Genomic DNA, 16010 nt, shown 5'->3' with positions numbered 1-16010 from the left:
GTAAGCCACTCCCCCTGTCTCCTTCCTCCCCTCGCTCAACCTCTCCTTTGACTCTAGGACATAGGCGGCACATCGCCGGTGCGCGTACCGCGGAGTGGACGGGCAGAAGATGGCCGACTTCACCCGGCTCGGTGAGCCCTCGGTGGCATCATCAGCTTCAAACCAGCCGATGGGAAGCTGCGAGACACCCGCCGTCTGGCGACTGTAAAGAGCTGCCTCTCGTCTCCGTTCCCTCCTCACCTTCCCTCTATCACCCCCACTCACCCCTTCGCCACAAATATTGACAGAAGTATCGGCAAGGAAACATGGCAGAGACGGAAAAAGAGGGCAGACCTCCGGAAAATAAAAGAAGCCGAAAACCAGCTCGCCCGGTGAAAAGGGAAATTAATGAAGAGATGAAGGTACTGTAAATGGATCTGCATGCTGTTTACGCGTGGAGTGCTTGTGTGGAGCATGCGTGTTACACCATTAATCGTCCTTACTGTAAATGAGCGTGGAATATATGTTACCCGAATGACTAACTTCAATTGGCATTGGTATTTTTAACGATCCCACCCAAGTTCCATTGTTTTGGTCATGCACCTACACCATACGCACCGTTATTATTTTAACAACAAGTTTGAGCGCAGAGATGGAAATCCACGCGTATGTTACAGTCGCTTTGTGATGTCCATTTCTCCGTGTGTGTTATTATAGCCTTAATGAATTGTTCGTAGAAAATCCCGTGCGCCATGAATGCACCTCGCGCCTCCGCTACTATTCTTACTACGCTACATGCAAAGAGAGCATCCAGTGCGCATAATTATACAAATCAATGGGGGAATACTCGTGCTGCGTTTACGTGCACATTTTAGGCTGTGTAAAGGCGTGTGCACTAGCCGAAGACGGGCGATCCAGATGCGCGTCTCTTGTCATCTTTACGCGCATTGTCTCCCATGTTGGGATCGCAAGGTTCGAGTCCCAAATCACGTTGGGTATCTTTTGTGGCTTTTGTCCGCTTCACTTGATGATATTTGAGCTCAATGCGGTTAATTGAGGAGATAGAATGTGATCCGTTTGCGTAATCGTTGAAAGGCAGATATTTTGTGTGTCGCTTTGTCTCCCGTCTGGGCATTGTTTGGATACACATTTCGGGCAATCCCATTTAAAAAAATCTTTTTGGGAGATGTGTAGGCGATGATATTAAAGGTAATTGTGTATTTTTTGGGTTTCTGAATCACGCCTAGACCTGAAACAACGTTTTTTGTCTGGACCCATGCAATATGAAGACAAATGCCCGTGTACCATCTTCTTCTCTATTACTGTAAAGTGGATGCACTCTATTTCCAATTCTCACCATTTTGAGTCATTACCATCATTGTTCCAGATTTGCCATATTATTCATCCTTGATAACATAATTTTTCTGGGCGGAGGGTCAGACTTAAATTACTATCATTTGCATATTCCAAGTTGATTACCACTGTACCATATTTTTGTGTAACCTCATTTTGACAAATTACATTTTTTTAAAACTCAATTGAGATTTTTTCAATGCAAAAAGTGTGCCTCAGTTCAAAAAGTGTTGAAAAACAATAAGGCTCAAACATTAAAAGGTACTTATTTTCCCAATTGACAATGTACAGTAACAAAGTAAATAGGAATAACTCATTTCACATCATTCAATCTTTAGGGGTTGCAATACAAACATGTACACAAATAAATGTATAATGTTCCTTTATGAGTACACCACTGTAAATCTTAACAGTCTGTCAGTGTTTCCTTCTTCTGGCTGCAGCGTAATGTGTGCCATGGCAAAAGTAAGGTCTGGTGAGTAATCACGGGGAAGGAGTGGGCACGGAGGGGAGAGGCTAAGAAAGAGGGGAGAAAGGAATGTATGGAGCAACGGACTGGCTAAGCTGTAAAAACTGAAACCTGAGCGTCCCAAACGGATCAGATATCAAGGAAAGGAGAGAGAAATGAAAGCAGAGAGGGAGCGGGAAGAGAAAGTAAAGCAGGGAAAAGTGGAGCAGGCACTAGCCAAACAGAAAGTTTTGTATGGATTTGGGAATGTTATCTCTGGTTAGTGATATATCACAATTTCGATATATTGTCACACCCCTAGTATGCATTTATTCATTCGTTTTCTGCATGGCTTATCCTCACAAGGCTTGCAAGGGTGCTGGTGCCAACTTCGACACAAGGGACAAGGCGCACGAAAGGAAAAATGAGACACTCGAAGAAAAAGATGCTGCATTTTCTTCTCCTTTGCACTGTTTTGCACCGGAGTGCATGCAATGTGATTGCTGCACTTTTGATCTAAGTAGTAGTTTGAGGCTGTATTTGTGTCTGACGGAATCGTTGGATGAAATACTGACTAGCAATTCTCTTTGCAAGTGCAAGCGTTTGCTGTACTCTGGTTTCCTTCTAGAAAAAGCACATTAGATCATTTCAAGACTTGGATCTACTTAAAAATTGGACCGAATGGTACTATCTGGGATGCAGTCTTGCAGTGACTCAGATTGTGGCTTCCCATTATGTCACTTTGTCACAACCACCCATTGTCTAAGCCACTATTGTGGTATTTCATATCAATACAGATCAATAGCTACTGTCAAGGGTCATTAACAATGCCTACTTAGCATTTAGCCAGCTGAATCTCATATCCCCTTTTCACAAAAACAATGAATTCAGCAGTGCTGTTTGTGAATAAAGCTGACACGCTGGCACGGAGCAGAAAATGGAGCAAATCATTTTCTCATCTGAAATGAACTGTCTTCCTTTTTTTGATTTTTTTTTTTGCAGAGTTTTGCAGAGAGCACCATGAACGAGCTATTGGGATGGTATGGATATGACAAGGTGGAGCTGAAAGATTCAGACAACCTGGATATAGACGAAAGGCACCAGTACATCTCTGTCCTTAAAGGTACAAGACACACTTTATACTTTAGACATCATCCAACTTTTAAACCCACCACTATCAGGTCACTATCAAAAACTATCTTGCAACAGCATCTTCCTAATGTTCCTCCCCTAACCTCTAACCCTCCCTCGCACAGAGAACTTGTTGCCAAAAATCCCATCTTCAAGACAGAACAATGAAGTGTCTTCAGATGGAGCTAACATCTCCCAGTCTCGGCCAAATTCCAAAAATGGAGTCTCAGAGCACCCCACTACGCCATCCACCTCTACCAGCAGTACTAAGGAGCACAGCAACCATCCCATTGTGGTCCCAATGATACCCCCACCACTGATCAAACCCCCAACAGGTAAAGACAGCATTTGAGACTTCTTCATTTTACAGAAATAATTAGAATAATCGTAAACGCAAAAACAGTTATGTGCATGAGAAAAAATACCAAAAACACAGGTGACAAACGACATTTTAAACATTGGAAGTGTTGAGTTTTAAGTCAGTGCTAGCTAATTTGAGGCCCCCCTGTCGAAAAACTGAAAGCATTTAATTATGCCCTGGCGAGCCACTTCTTGCCCACGGGCTGCAGGTTTGACACCCCTACTCAAAGGGATGCCTGCACTCTTCTACCGGACGGTAGCATCATTATCTCCCACGTCTGCCATAGCAGGAGGTTGGTACGCCCCGTGGAATGCATGAGCCTCCTTGGCATCGTCAAAGAGGAGTCTCCCTTGGTCCTGCCTTGGGGGTTGGGGGGTCTAACAGATGGTTGCATGCCACTTATGGATGGTGGTCTCCTCAACACCCACACTTATGTTGAATTATTCATGTACCCCCCAAAAATTGGGCAAAAAAATCATGGAATCGGCTAATTCCGATACTGTAATGACACCAGGTTCCAACTATTAGTGATAAACTAATTGGTGGGAGGGTGCATCTTGGCCAGAGGAAGAACAAATTCAATTTTTTTGCCTAAATGTCTGCCGTTGACATCACTAAACGTCCATTTGAAAAGGTTTTTAAAAAGAAACCATTCCATATTATTGCCACATTATTTCTTAGTATTATAACACTGCATCATTTCAATCAAAGCTATTTGTGCAACTTTACTAGAACACATAAAAATCACACATCAGCTATTAAATTGAACCATAGCAGAGATTGAATTAATATCCATTTGGTTTTCCATTGTTTTAAGAACCGCAGGGAATCATACTTTTAATTTGCGAGTTTGTCTTTATTGTTTAACTGGAAATGGGAAGGCCCTTTAGGTGCGTTAATCCCAACAAGAATGGAAAATCCTGGCCACCATGTGGTGAGGGGGTCAGCTGCAGCGAGAGACTAATGGCTGCACTTTTTCCTCCCCTTTCTTCACACCCGCACAGTCATAATGTGAAAACTGGGGTATGCGCAGAGTCTCAGAGGATCTCTCTTCACTTATCGCAACAACATCAGCACTAAAAGCCTGCGGCTCATTACTGGTCACAGAGCCACAGCTTAACACCAAAGAGGCTTTTCAGTGTCGCTGAGGGTCTCTTCAAATTATTTGTTGTCCACTTTAAACACATTGTGACATTGCGGCGTCATCCATTTTAATGAGAGTATAAAACATTGTGAAGATGGGAAATATACTTTAGGATATTTGTTTTCCAAAGCTTTTATTTTGCCACCAGTGCAAAATCGGGCTGTGAAAACATGGCAAAATTTGTAGTATATTGCGATATTGTCTTTCCTAAAAGGTTATTGATTGATATATCACTTGAAAAATATGTCATTTTTTTAAAAGAGAAGAAACCAACAGGCTGATAGCAACATTTTCAGTATCTGTTCACTCATTGGCTACCGTAGACGATCCACTTTGACGTTTATTGCCATCAATGGCTCCAGCACTCCTTGACCTTGATAAGGTCAAGTGCTGAAACTCAATGAGGTACAGTGGTTAGCATGTCTGCCCCACAAAAAATCAAAGGTCCAAAAACACTAGATCTTCAAAGATCTTGGTTTTAAGTACTAAACTGTTTAGACGCTGAACACATTTATTTTGCTTTACCAATCAGCTCTAATATAGACTAACAATTGCAACTGCTTTCCCACCAGACGATGATGCAAACAGCGTGCAGATCATGTGTGCCTGGTGCCAGAAAATTGGCGTCAAACGCTACTCTCTGAGCATGGGGAGCGAGTTGAAGAGTTTTTGCAGCGAGAAGTGCTTTGCCGCCTGCCGCAGAGCCTATTTCAAGAGAAACAAGGTAATGAACTCTCATTAAAAAAGCACCAATGTCAGAATGCTTCTTTGGAGGGCTTGTTTAAGGGTGTAGCAGAACAGATTCCCGGCTTGACTGGCTAAATAGGAACAGGCAGTTAAGTGCATGTGTTTAAAACCTCTAATGCATAGTGGAAATGAAAAAAAGTATTATAACTCAGTGGCTGGTCATTTAAATATACCATCTGAATAGGGGGTCCTTTCCTGTTGCCAACAATTATTATATAAAATAGAGCATTTATGTTTTGTAGTAAACAATCTCCTCTTTGTCTTGTACGTACTAAAGGTGGGATTTTTAAGGAGTTACAATGTGAGTATGATTTGAACTGTATTTTTTTTCTTTTGCCTGTTTGTCTTAAAGTCAGTTGTCATCCAACCCGGTCACTTTGTTTGCACCTCACCAGCACAAAGAGCAGTGTTACTTTATAGCATGTTATTTATTTACAATCAAAAATTCAAATCATTGCTTTAAAGCGACAATAACGAGCCCTCAACTTTATTTTTATGGAATTGTTGCTCTCATAGCCCCAAGATTTTTTTATTCACGGGCAGAAAGTACACCTCTGGAGACCACAGACCACCACCGTCAGCATCTCACGCCAGGAGGGAGCTCCGGGCGTGAGGGTGCAGAATGCCGCTTCATGTCATCCCAGAAATGTCACTTCCCTTCAAATACACACACACACACATGTCTGCTTCCTTCCCACACCTCCCTGTGGTTGACACAGCGTGGAAGCAGACTCAATAAGGGAGGTTTGCGGACTGTGTATGTGTGTGTTATGGTGGCGAGGAAGCCTCCAGGCCTGCCTCTCACAGCTTCAGGGCATTGAGGGGAAGGTGATTATATTATAGCCGCCAGCTATTCTCTTCAAATAACAACCCGCGTATATCTCACTAACTAAGACTTCAGATTGTATCATTTTATAAAGTTTTATATGACAAACACTTCCTTAAAAACTACATTTCCTTACGTCCGAGTATGGATCAGATCAAACCGTCCACACACAAACGTCTTATGACAAAATATAATAACTATATTAGTTAGATAGGGTTATATGATCGGAAATCGGACCCGATCACGTCGGAATAAGCCTGTGGGCATTTTCTTCTGTGGAGTATTCAGCTTTGTTGGCAGGAGATGGGTAGTACACGCAAATAAATACACGTACACAAACACCTGGACATGAAAATGAGCTCAGATGGCAGTGGGAACAATGGCAGCTGGCATCCATCTCACTTTGACTCTCTTTTTATTTATCTATATTTTATATTATATTTGTGGGTCTGTCTGTCATTCCACTCATCTACAAACTCTCTTTTTCTGTCAGTCGGTCATTCTGTCTGTTTATCTTTTTGTGGCTTTCAGGGACTGCCTTACGCCTCGTTCACATTGCCAACACCTCATTAGTACAATATGCAAATAAAATGGCATGGGGCCAGGGGGTCAGTCCACAAACTGGGACTGAAATAATAGTGTGTGGATGTGTGTGTGTGTGTGTGTGTGTGTGTGTGTGTGTGTGTGTGTGTGTGTGTAACACACACCCGGATCCGCCCAAATCTGTGTAATTGTGTGTGTTGGTTTGTGTAGACCCACAAAAATCTATATTTGAGTTTAAAACCCATTTTTTAAAATTGGGAAATCTAAAAAAAAAAAACAGCAAATGAAGTATTCTGTACTACCAAGACAACTTGTTGGATTTGTTATGTATTATTGTTAGACATACTGGTGCAGAAATGAGCATATGTTGGGATTTCTTAGCAGGAAAACATAAACTAAGAAGAATAGATTGTTGTATATTGACAAACTATGATGTTATTTTTTTGGGCTAGAAATATGAAACAAAAAATTGGGATGTTTCTGGAAGGCCAGTTTAGATTTGTCTCATTTTAATTGATTTTTTTTTTACAAATCAGCAAAGCAGTGCATGAACACTCACATTCAACCTCTCACTATATTTAGTTTCAAATACTTTTCCCTGGTTTAGCCTTAAACCAACGTAAAGTATTCCCCACGTTCAGGTCATCTTTTTTGTCCCTCATTTTTTCCATTTTTGAGTTTCCCCGTTGCTTCTGTTCACTTGTTCATTTTGTCCATCCATAAAAAGCAGCCATTATTTCTCCCCCCCAGGCGAGAGACGACGATGGCCTCGGTGGGAAATTACTCCAGCACAGCTTTACTCAGGACACGCCCAGGCTTGTCTTCAAGACAAACAGCGATGTGCTTGTAAGGACCCTAACCGCTTACCACCAGATAGCGCTTTAGCTTGATGTCTTACTGCGCAAAAAGATGTTTTCATGTTGTTCTGTTTGTTTATGATGATGGAGCGTTTTCCCAAATTTGAATATTACTTAAAAGATTGAATAAAACTACTTTTATTCTTCAATCTCAATGCCTAGCAAAGGCTAGGTTGAAGAGAAACTATTTCAAATTTAAATGTAGATGAATTAATTAAGCACGTGTATATATGTTACTATTTACAAATATAGATCCATGCTAGTACTATTCGATCATTTATCGTCAAATTGTTGTCTACATCTTTACATGTGCAAATTTTAATTTTAGGGATTTCATCTCCAACTCATTCATTTTCATAAGGGTTTTCTTTTTATGCATTGCTTTCATTGACTTTGGTTGGGAATGTTTTGCAGCTGTTGTTTTTGCAATAACAGAATTTTTAGCAGCACTTTTCAGGTCAACAAGTGCCAACATTTATCATTTGGGTAAAATAAGTGAAATAGATATCATAGGATATAATGTTTTTCATTCTATTTTACACCAGAAGCTTGCACTATTTATTCAACTAAATACTCAAACTAAATAAAGCACTTTCAAACCAAACTAATTAAACAGTTAACCAAAACAGTGACATTTAATTCAAAGTTTGTTTCTAATAGAATCACAGTATTAATCGTCAAATAATGGACACAAATTCACTGTTATCACTTCACTGAAGTCTTTGGGATCTCCAAACTAGTCAATAGGTGTCACCACCAGGTTGGATAGTACACAACTGAAAATGATCCGGTATGATGGACGAAATGTGTGATGGTGGTTGAACCACTGTCACAATGTCTGTTCCTTTGGCCATGGTGCAAATAAATGACCATAATTAAATTCTACTGCAAACATCTGTGTGCAGGATGTGAAGAGCACAACTCCATTAGCCTAATGTGCAGTGACGTTTCACTCGGAGCACAGTGGTTAAGTGCTGTCTCCATCTGTATTTCTGAGCGAAGAAACATCTCAACACATTTATAATTCAAAATTTCTTAGGCTTACATTAAACGCACCAAGATTGCCCTTTTAAAGTAAACTTAGTCACGGCTCATTGCTTTAAACAGGAGTAAATGGGCATCTAGTTAAGTGAAATCAAAAAACAAAAAGAAATGTTTTTGTAGTATTTATTATCTATCAATTTAACATAGGTTTTATTAAGTTAAGTTATTTTAGGGAGTTATGCCCCTTGAGTGATACACACTAAAACAAATTTATGTTTGTCCTCTTTTCATTGAACCTCAGTGTAAAAACTCCCAATAATTGGAATAATTTTCTTTTTTTTTTGCAATAAACTTACAAAACAACCAAATAACCATAAATGGGTAGAGTAGGGAAAAGTTTCACTCATGTAAGAGTACTGTTACTTCAAAATAATATAACTCACATAAAAGTACTCATCCCAATGATATTTTGCTAGGGCACATAATTAATTGCCAAATAACCCATAGTTGCTGTGCAGTGGGTTAAAGTAGTTTATTCCACCACCAGCACCCGTTTGCATCCTCCTGCTTATTACGATTCAGTAGCCAGGGATCCAAAAGATGTTTGTGATGGATGGTTGTCGTTGAGGGGTCTGACAACTGATTAATGCCTTAATTATCTCCAGCAAGGACCAGCCACTCCTCCGAGAGCTGACAGAGTGAGCTGTGTGTGGCCTAACAAGTGAAAGTGTGTTTAGGTCTCGCCCACCGCTATCGGCTCCACCAGGGTCACATTCATTTTCTCCCTCAAGAAAAATGTGTTTCCTTCGTTTCCCAAAAACGTTTCCCAACAGCCGTGACACTGAGCAGCAGGTTATTTAAGGGTTAGAAAAATGACAGTCATTTATCCTTCAGGAGGGATCAGCAAAAAATATATATTGAATATATTTCCACATACAACACCAAATGTGTAGTTTGCACATTTGTATGTAATGGGATGTCCCCTATGGTTATGATGGTATTCATGTTTTTGTCTTGGCTAATTATCAGTTTCTGGGATTTTATTTACTGCACACCATATGATTGCTGCTGCGCAGAGAAGACGAGAGTAGTGTGCAATTGCGCACATGTGCAGCTTAGAGGGAACATTCAAGGTCATATGTGTATACAATCACGGTCCGAATTCCTTGGAGTTCCTCCTATGCCAAAAAGGTATATTTTTGAGGCTTCGCCTAATGGGGTGCTTCAAAAGAGTTTAACTTAAATCTAATGGTCTTTTTCAATAAAGGTGACTGATAAAAGTATGTGTTTTCCATGATAGGTGTGTGACTGGTGCAAGCACATCCGCCACACCAAGGAGTATCTGGACTTTGGGGCCGGCGAACGTCGGCTGCAGTTCTGCAGTGCCAAATGCCTCAACCAATACAAGATGGATATTTTTTACAAGGAAACACAAGCAGCACTGCCCGGAGCTCTGTGTAACCCAGGACACGGAGTCGGAGGCGAGGGTAAAGCCGAGTGCAGTGGTGCTTTCCAGCTGCTCACTCCCGAGTCCTGGGGAACCCCTTTATCGGACATCCGACGGAAAGCTCCCTCCCCTGGAGGGCCCCCCAACTCTTCAGCTCCTTGCACCTCGTCCACCACCTCATCTTCAGATGCTCTTTGCTCTCCATCCTCCTCTTCGTCCTCCATCAAGATCCCAACGCCTCGACCCCATGAAAGCCCTACTCTCCCACACCCTCCAATACCCGCTTTGCATCCAGGCGTGGGAGTCCCACCGGGGAGTCCGCCAATGGTCATGACCCCCCGGGGACCACTGCCTCTGCCTCTGTACATGGAACATCAGATGATGCAGCAAATGCGGCCACCATTTCTTCGTCCTTCTGTACATCCAGGTGGACCCAACAGTCCCCTGTCAAACCCCATCATCCCAGGAATAGGTCCGCCACCTCCTTCCAGGACTCTTGGTCCTGCTTCTAGTCCCATGCACAGACCTATGATGTCACCCCATGTCCATCACTCATCCAATCCCATCCCTCCCCACCCTGGTCTTCACACCCCAGGATTTAGCCCATTCCCTCCTGTCAACATGATTTCCAACGGACATATACCTTTACCACCAATGATGAATTTTGGTATGCCCTCCTTGGCCCCTTTAGTACCACCACCAACTCTTTTAGTTCCTTACCCTATCATCGTACCACTGCCGGTTCCGATTCCCATCCCAATACCGATCCCTTTTAACCCCAAATCTCCCGGGAACCAACCGGAAAACAGTGACCCTCTCTCCAGCGCAGGTCTTTCTGGACTATCTGACTCTCCAGGATCTTCTGGAGGAGAGAGAGGAAAACAAAGAGACAATCCCAACAGTGTGGAGTGCCTCTCGCCCCCAGATACAAACAGGTTGGCAGTTATCAACATGAATGTGAAGGTAGAGGATAATATGACAAACTTGTGCTCGACTGGAGACATCAGACAACCCGAAGGAGTTATCGATCTAACTGTAAACCAGAAACCGTGCCAACAGCGCATTATTCAGAAGATCCAAGTCAAAAACGAAGCCGAGATTGAGTCGGGAATTGAAACGGAAATGAATGGTTGTCACGATCTTGAGGGAGTGGTCACGTTACAGCAGGCCCTGACCAATCCTGAGTTGTTTATGACCAGCGCTTTAGAGAAAATGGAAACCTCAAATCCAGCATCCAGCAAAAAAAGCTCTTCTTTCATAGTTCCTAATGAAACAGACATTTCCCGACTAGTCGCCCCCTGCACACCCAGGAGCCAAGCTCCTCCTCTTTCACTGATCCAAACTAACCCCGCCACTTCATGTAACCTCATTGTCAACGGCACAGGGTGGCCTAATTCGAACGTGGGCAGAACTGGAGACTGTCCGACATCTGAAGGAGACACAAGAGGTCATACGGCAAACGGCGAATCGGAACAGGAAGCCCTAAAGGAGAACAATTGTTCCGTGAGAGATCAGGAAAATGTCAAACGATGTTCCACACAAGAGCAGACCGTAGTGGCTGTGGATGGGAAGCCCCGCCTGGACTCTAACCCGGAAGAGACTGAACGTACTTACCCTTTGCCACGGCTATCTACTGGGGCTTGTGTGGTTATCCAACCCGTGCCAAAGCCTGGCACTGAAAAGGCAGCCATTCTGTCCTGTTCCATCAGTGCGCCGTTATCAGCAACTGGGAGCCCTGAGCTAGAGCCACCAATCAAGAGGAGGTGTCTGCGAATCCGCAATCAAAACAAATAAGGTTGGTTCGGAATAGTGTCTTAACACAAATGTTCTTATTGAACTGTGGGTGATTTTTATTGACTTGCACCAATGCAATTACATGCAATTAATAAACTAACAGGGGCTATTATTAACACTGTTTGGTTCTGATTCCGAAAATTTGGCCATCTCAAGTTTTAATGCTGAATTGTGTACAGATTTTGTTGTTTCAGATCTTTGTTAACTATACATATAGTAAAAAAAAAAGTAAAAACAGATAATATAATGTTTAAAATAATTTCACTCATATGTAATACTATGTCAAATTTTAGAAGGAAAAGGGGCAAGAAAAAGGTTTCCCTTATTTTCCCACTGACATTTTCTCCTCCTGCTATGTTTCCCAGATGGATACCCCAAGGACCACTGTGCCAACTATGTCACAATCCACACTTTCATAACACGCAAATATACACGTATCCTTTTGTCGTCATCTAATCTACCAGCATCACAAATCGCCTTTGACTTGGAGTCATTAAAACGTGTATCCACGAAACGAATGCTTTCATGAAAAGTCTTGAGGAAGACGTCAATGGTACGGGCTGATAACAAAAGCTCAATGCACAATGGCCCCGTGTACAGTTGCTTAATCAGTACTCTCTGTCAATTCAGGTGTTTTTTGTCGTCTGCTGTCTATAGAGTGCAAAGCTGTTTGAAAGTTTGAGACCGTCATTATTTTATACCACACTCTATTGGAGTCACACAACATGTCACATGTACCCTTACCCAGCCCACAAAAACAGAAAGGTTACCCTCTCTTTTAGGCCTTATTTATGGTGTTGTAGTGATACCGAGAAAGCACTAAAATGACATCGTAGATTTTTGTGAATACGGGGAAATAATCTGCCAATGCTGTGCAATATTTACGTTTCGAGATCTAGTTTCGCTGGTCGACATAACTGAAAAAATAGGCTTTTTTTGTTTTTTTGCCTTTTCTTAGGTGTTAATAGCCCGGCTGAGTGGCATCCAATCATCTTTCTGTTCAGAATTGAAATGATTTCATAATTCAAGGGTGTCAAATGTACTGACTGAAGTTTTTGAAGCTCATTCATGCTGTACATGTGGAATCATGTTTTTATATTTTTGACTAATGCAAAATGAACTCATTGCGTGCCAATTGACAACAATAGATGTCCAATTCACTTAATGTGGCTGTGTAGGCTCATCTTTCAGTACCATGGATAGCGCTAAAAGTTAACTTACTGGCCAATGTTGGCCAGTAAGTTAACTTTTTGATCCGGCCTATGACCTTAAGTGAGTTTGACACCCCAGTTTTAGATTTACAGTAGCAACTGTAATATGGTGAAATGTCACTGCATGATAGCACTATTTTAAAATACATTAGCAATGTTGTTACTCTCACAGAGCACTTTGTTATTGATGTGCTGAATTGAAACAGGGATGAAAAGAAACCGGCTTTTAGGAATAATTGCCTTGCCTCCTGCTGAGTAAAAAGTAACACGGAAATATTAATAAGACCAATCACGCCCAAGAAAATTTGAAGTGATTGCCCGCTGTTTTAGCCGCCTCGCTCGCTGTCTGTAGGAGGAAATCATGTATTAAAAATGCCATTTTGTAGTGGTGTGTTCAAACAAACAATACATATTGCTAAATTTGGAAAGAGTTGCCAATATAACGAGCACTTAGCATTAAATGAAATTCTACATCTTAGCAATTAACGTACATTTTCTTGGGTTTTTTGTTGTTGTCTTTTGTGTATCCGAACTAAGATGTTTTGCCAAAATGTTCTGCTATTTGGATATTTGACAGCTAAAGAGATATGGTGTGTTTTTTACTTGTTTTGTTCAGATGCTTATGCAAGAATGTACTAAAAATCCTTTAAAAATACATACATAGAAATTACACTTTCTACTTTTTGGCTATAAATATCAGTCAAATTTGAGTGAGTTAGTGTTTCTGTTGGAGGTCATTACAAGCTCATTAAAAATCAATATTTATCTTGTTATGGACATCTAAAGTATGGATAAACTTTGCAATCCTTGTTGACAAAAGTGCATTATTTTGAAAGGAAATCGGACGTTTTGCTTTTGTATCAATGGGACGGTGGTATTGTCTCGGCATAGGTAGGACGTTTTGATGGCTATGATGAAAATACAGAATAGCGGCTCTCATTTATTCCTGGAATTAAAGTTCCTTTAGTATGTGGGATGCGTGGGAGAGGTAGATGCCAGCAGAAGTGCTGATTGCTGGCTGAGTGCAATCATCTGGTGCCTGTTAGTCAGGCTTTTAGCTTCACATATCTGCTTGCCAAGGCCTTGTTTTGGTGTCACTTGAAGCATTTCCTTTCACTTCTCTCCAATCAGTGTCATTGCGCTCGGGAAGCTGCCCCTTATCTGCCCGTTTCGCAAGTCTGCTTTTCCTTTATTTGCTTAAAAAATAACACAACAAACACAGATTATTCACTTTTTTGGTAACAGGACTGAAAAATGTATTTTTTTGTTAATGGATTTCTACACTGTCCCTTATGTTCCTTTTTTTTAATTGTTTTTTTGAAAGGTAATTTTGATTGGTGGTCAATCATAGGCTGTCTGGTTGTCTGGTTTATTTTAATGTATTGTTAAAGATTTGATTTCTAATTAAATAGGACAGTAAATGTTGATTAAAAAAGATTGTTTTCTATTTTAGCTACATTTTCTTGAATCCATAAATGTGCTAAAACACTAAATATTTTCGCAATCCTCTTTCAATTTTTTAGTTTCTTACTTTGAAAATATCATTTTTATTTATTGAAAGTTGTATTTTATGTTATTTTCATTATTGACCTTCAGATAAAATGAAGTGGAAGGTTGTGTATTTGGCCCATGGACCTTGAGTTTGACACTTGTACTTGAACCATCTTGTAAAAGCATTTGTGTATAGCAGTTTTCTGAAAAGGCACCTGTAGCAAACGTTGAAAACACTGGTAAAAAAATGCGAGGCAATCCGAGTGTAAGAGGAGAGACAAATTGTAAAGGTGTTCTTTGTAGATTGATCCATGTTGGCCTCACAGCCATCAAGCTAGAATGATGAATGATACAATATTTTCTTTAATCACAGAATGGACCTTTCCAATAGAAACACCCTCAGGGCAATATAACCTCTAATCGTGAGCTACTTAACACATACGGTAAATGAAAACATAATGTCCGCTGGAATAAGGTATAAAAAATCTGGTTAACCTCTGTTTTGTTGCTATAATTAAGAAAAATATCATTTTACATGCTTGGAAGGGATTTTTTTTCACACAAGAACACAAATTTTTTGCCCCTTTGCACAATGTTATGGTGTCATTAGCCGAAAATGTCAATGTCATAATCACATGGCTTCACAGGTTCATTGTTTGTGATGGGAAATTAAACTGATCAATCCACTTCTCCAATGGACTGCAGGCTAGATCAATCGCTTTGAATTATGCAATGACAAGCCGACCCTAAAAGAGACTAGAAATCAAAAACTTCAAACTGTTTCACCAAGAACAACAGAGAAGTTGCCTTATCTCTTGCTTGTATAATCTCTACGGTTAAGACAATGATGTTCACCTTCTGAAAAGGGACTCCTCTTTCTTTGTATGAAATGAAATTGACCACAAACAACTTTGTTCTCTTGTGTAAATGTAAAGCGGATCATCTTTTTTTGCAAACTTGGATGAACCTTTCCTCTAAACATCCCTGTTCTCAATCATCTGGAATTCCTGGTGGTAAACTGTCAATCTCTGTGTACATTTTTTAGGTTATTATTTATTGTTGACATGTTTCGCATTTGCAAATAACCAGGATGTGACTAGGGATTGAACTGGAAAGGCCACTGGGGAACAGTAAAATTCTTTTATAGGCTGATTAAAATGGAGAAAGAAAACAGTATAAGGAGATTTTTTTAAACTATTATTATTATGTGGCCAAAGTTGCTTTGGAAAAGAACTTTTTTGTGTTGTAACAGTATTTGTTAGTGAGTTGCTTATGATGAAAAATAAATAAAAGGCACACTTGTTTCTGATTGGTCGTGTCCATACAAATGCACAATCCTGCACAGATGAATAACTTCTAAAAATATGTTAATGATCATAATTTATCCTCATTCACCCCCCCACACACACACACATAAGCCGTATTCTAGCGCCATCGTATGGCTTTGTAAATACACACGGATTGAAGCTTTATTTAAAAAAAAGACTTTATTATTTGCACCCATAAATGCAGAATACATAATCAATTGAAAGCAACATTGCATTGTGTTACTGTCACAACTTTGCTTTCAATATATAATTTTGCATGGATTATTATCTTTCTCCTTAACGAAAAACAATGCATTTGGATTGGAAATCATTATAGGCCCATACTAGTTTATAATAAACCTATATACTATATAAAAACAACTTTAA

The 16010-nt window shown here is 40.5% G+C and overlaps 1 protein-coding gene across 3 annotated transcripts; it reads left to right on the top strand.

Annotated features, from left to right (window-relative positions):
* The first annotated feature begins 28 nt into the window (after nucleotides 1-28).
* On the top strand, nucleotides 29-15625 carry sobpa (sine oculis binding protein homolog (Drosophila) a). Of its 3 annotated transcripts, XM_077731786.1 has the most exons (9): nucleotides 29-204; nucleotides 288-401; nucleotides 2783-2903; nucleotides 3037-3246; nucleotides 4989-5140; nucleotides 5441-5464; nucleotides 7283-7378; nucleotides 9674-11615; nucleotides 11980-15625. In XM_077731786.1, the coding sequence occupies exons 2-8, from the start codon at nucleotides 306-308 to the stop codon at nucleotides 11612-11614; spliced, it is 2640 nt and encodes an 879-aa protein (XP_077587912.1). In that variant the 5' UTR covers nucleotides 29-204; nucleotides 288-305; the 3' UTR covers nucleotide 11615; nucleotides 11980-15625. The 3 variants fall into 3 exon arrangements, with proteins under 3 accessions (XP_077587912.1, XP_077587913.1, XP_077587914.1); XM_077731787.1 differs by lacking the exon at nucleotides 5441-5464 and having other exon boundaries at nucleotides 30-401; XM_077731788.1 differs by lacking the exons at nucleotides 5441-5464; nucleotides 7283-7378 and having other exon boundaries at nucleotides 30-401.
* Nucleotides 15626-16010: the final 385 nt, after the last annotated feature.

The sequence above is a fragment of the Stigmatopora nigra genome, chromosome 13 (assembly GCF_051989575.1).
Source record: "Stigmatopora nigra isolate UIUO_SnigA chromosome 13, RoL_Snig_1.1, whole genome shotgun sequence".
NCBI classification, from domain to species: Eukaryota; Metazoa; Chordata; class Actinopteri; order Syngnathiformes; family Syngnathidae; genus Stigmatopora; species Stigmatopora nigra.
Note: the sequence above shows the minus strand (reverse complement) of the source record. Positions and strands in the feature narration are given on the sequence as shown.

What these genes read in the sequence shown, in the direction of transcription:
- sobpa (XM_077731786.1), top strand. Translation starts at nt 306, where the DNA reads ATGGCAGAGACGGAAAAAGAGGGCAGACCTCCGGAAAATAAAAGAAGC. An exon ending in ACTGATCAAACCCCCAACAG is followed by an intron (nt 3,247 to 4,988) that starts GTAAAGACAGCA and finishes CTTTCCCACCAG; the next exon opens with ACGATGATGCAAACAGCGTG. An exon ending in AGACAAACAGCGATGTGCTT is followed by an intron (nt 7,379 to 9,673) that starts GTAAGGACCCTA and finishes TTTCCATGATAG; the next exon opens with GTGTGTGACTGGTGCAAGCA.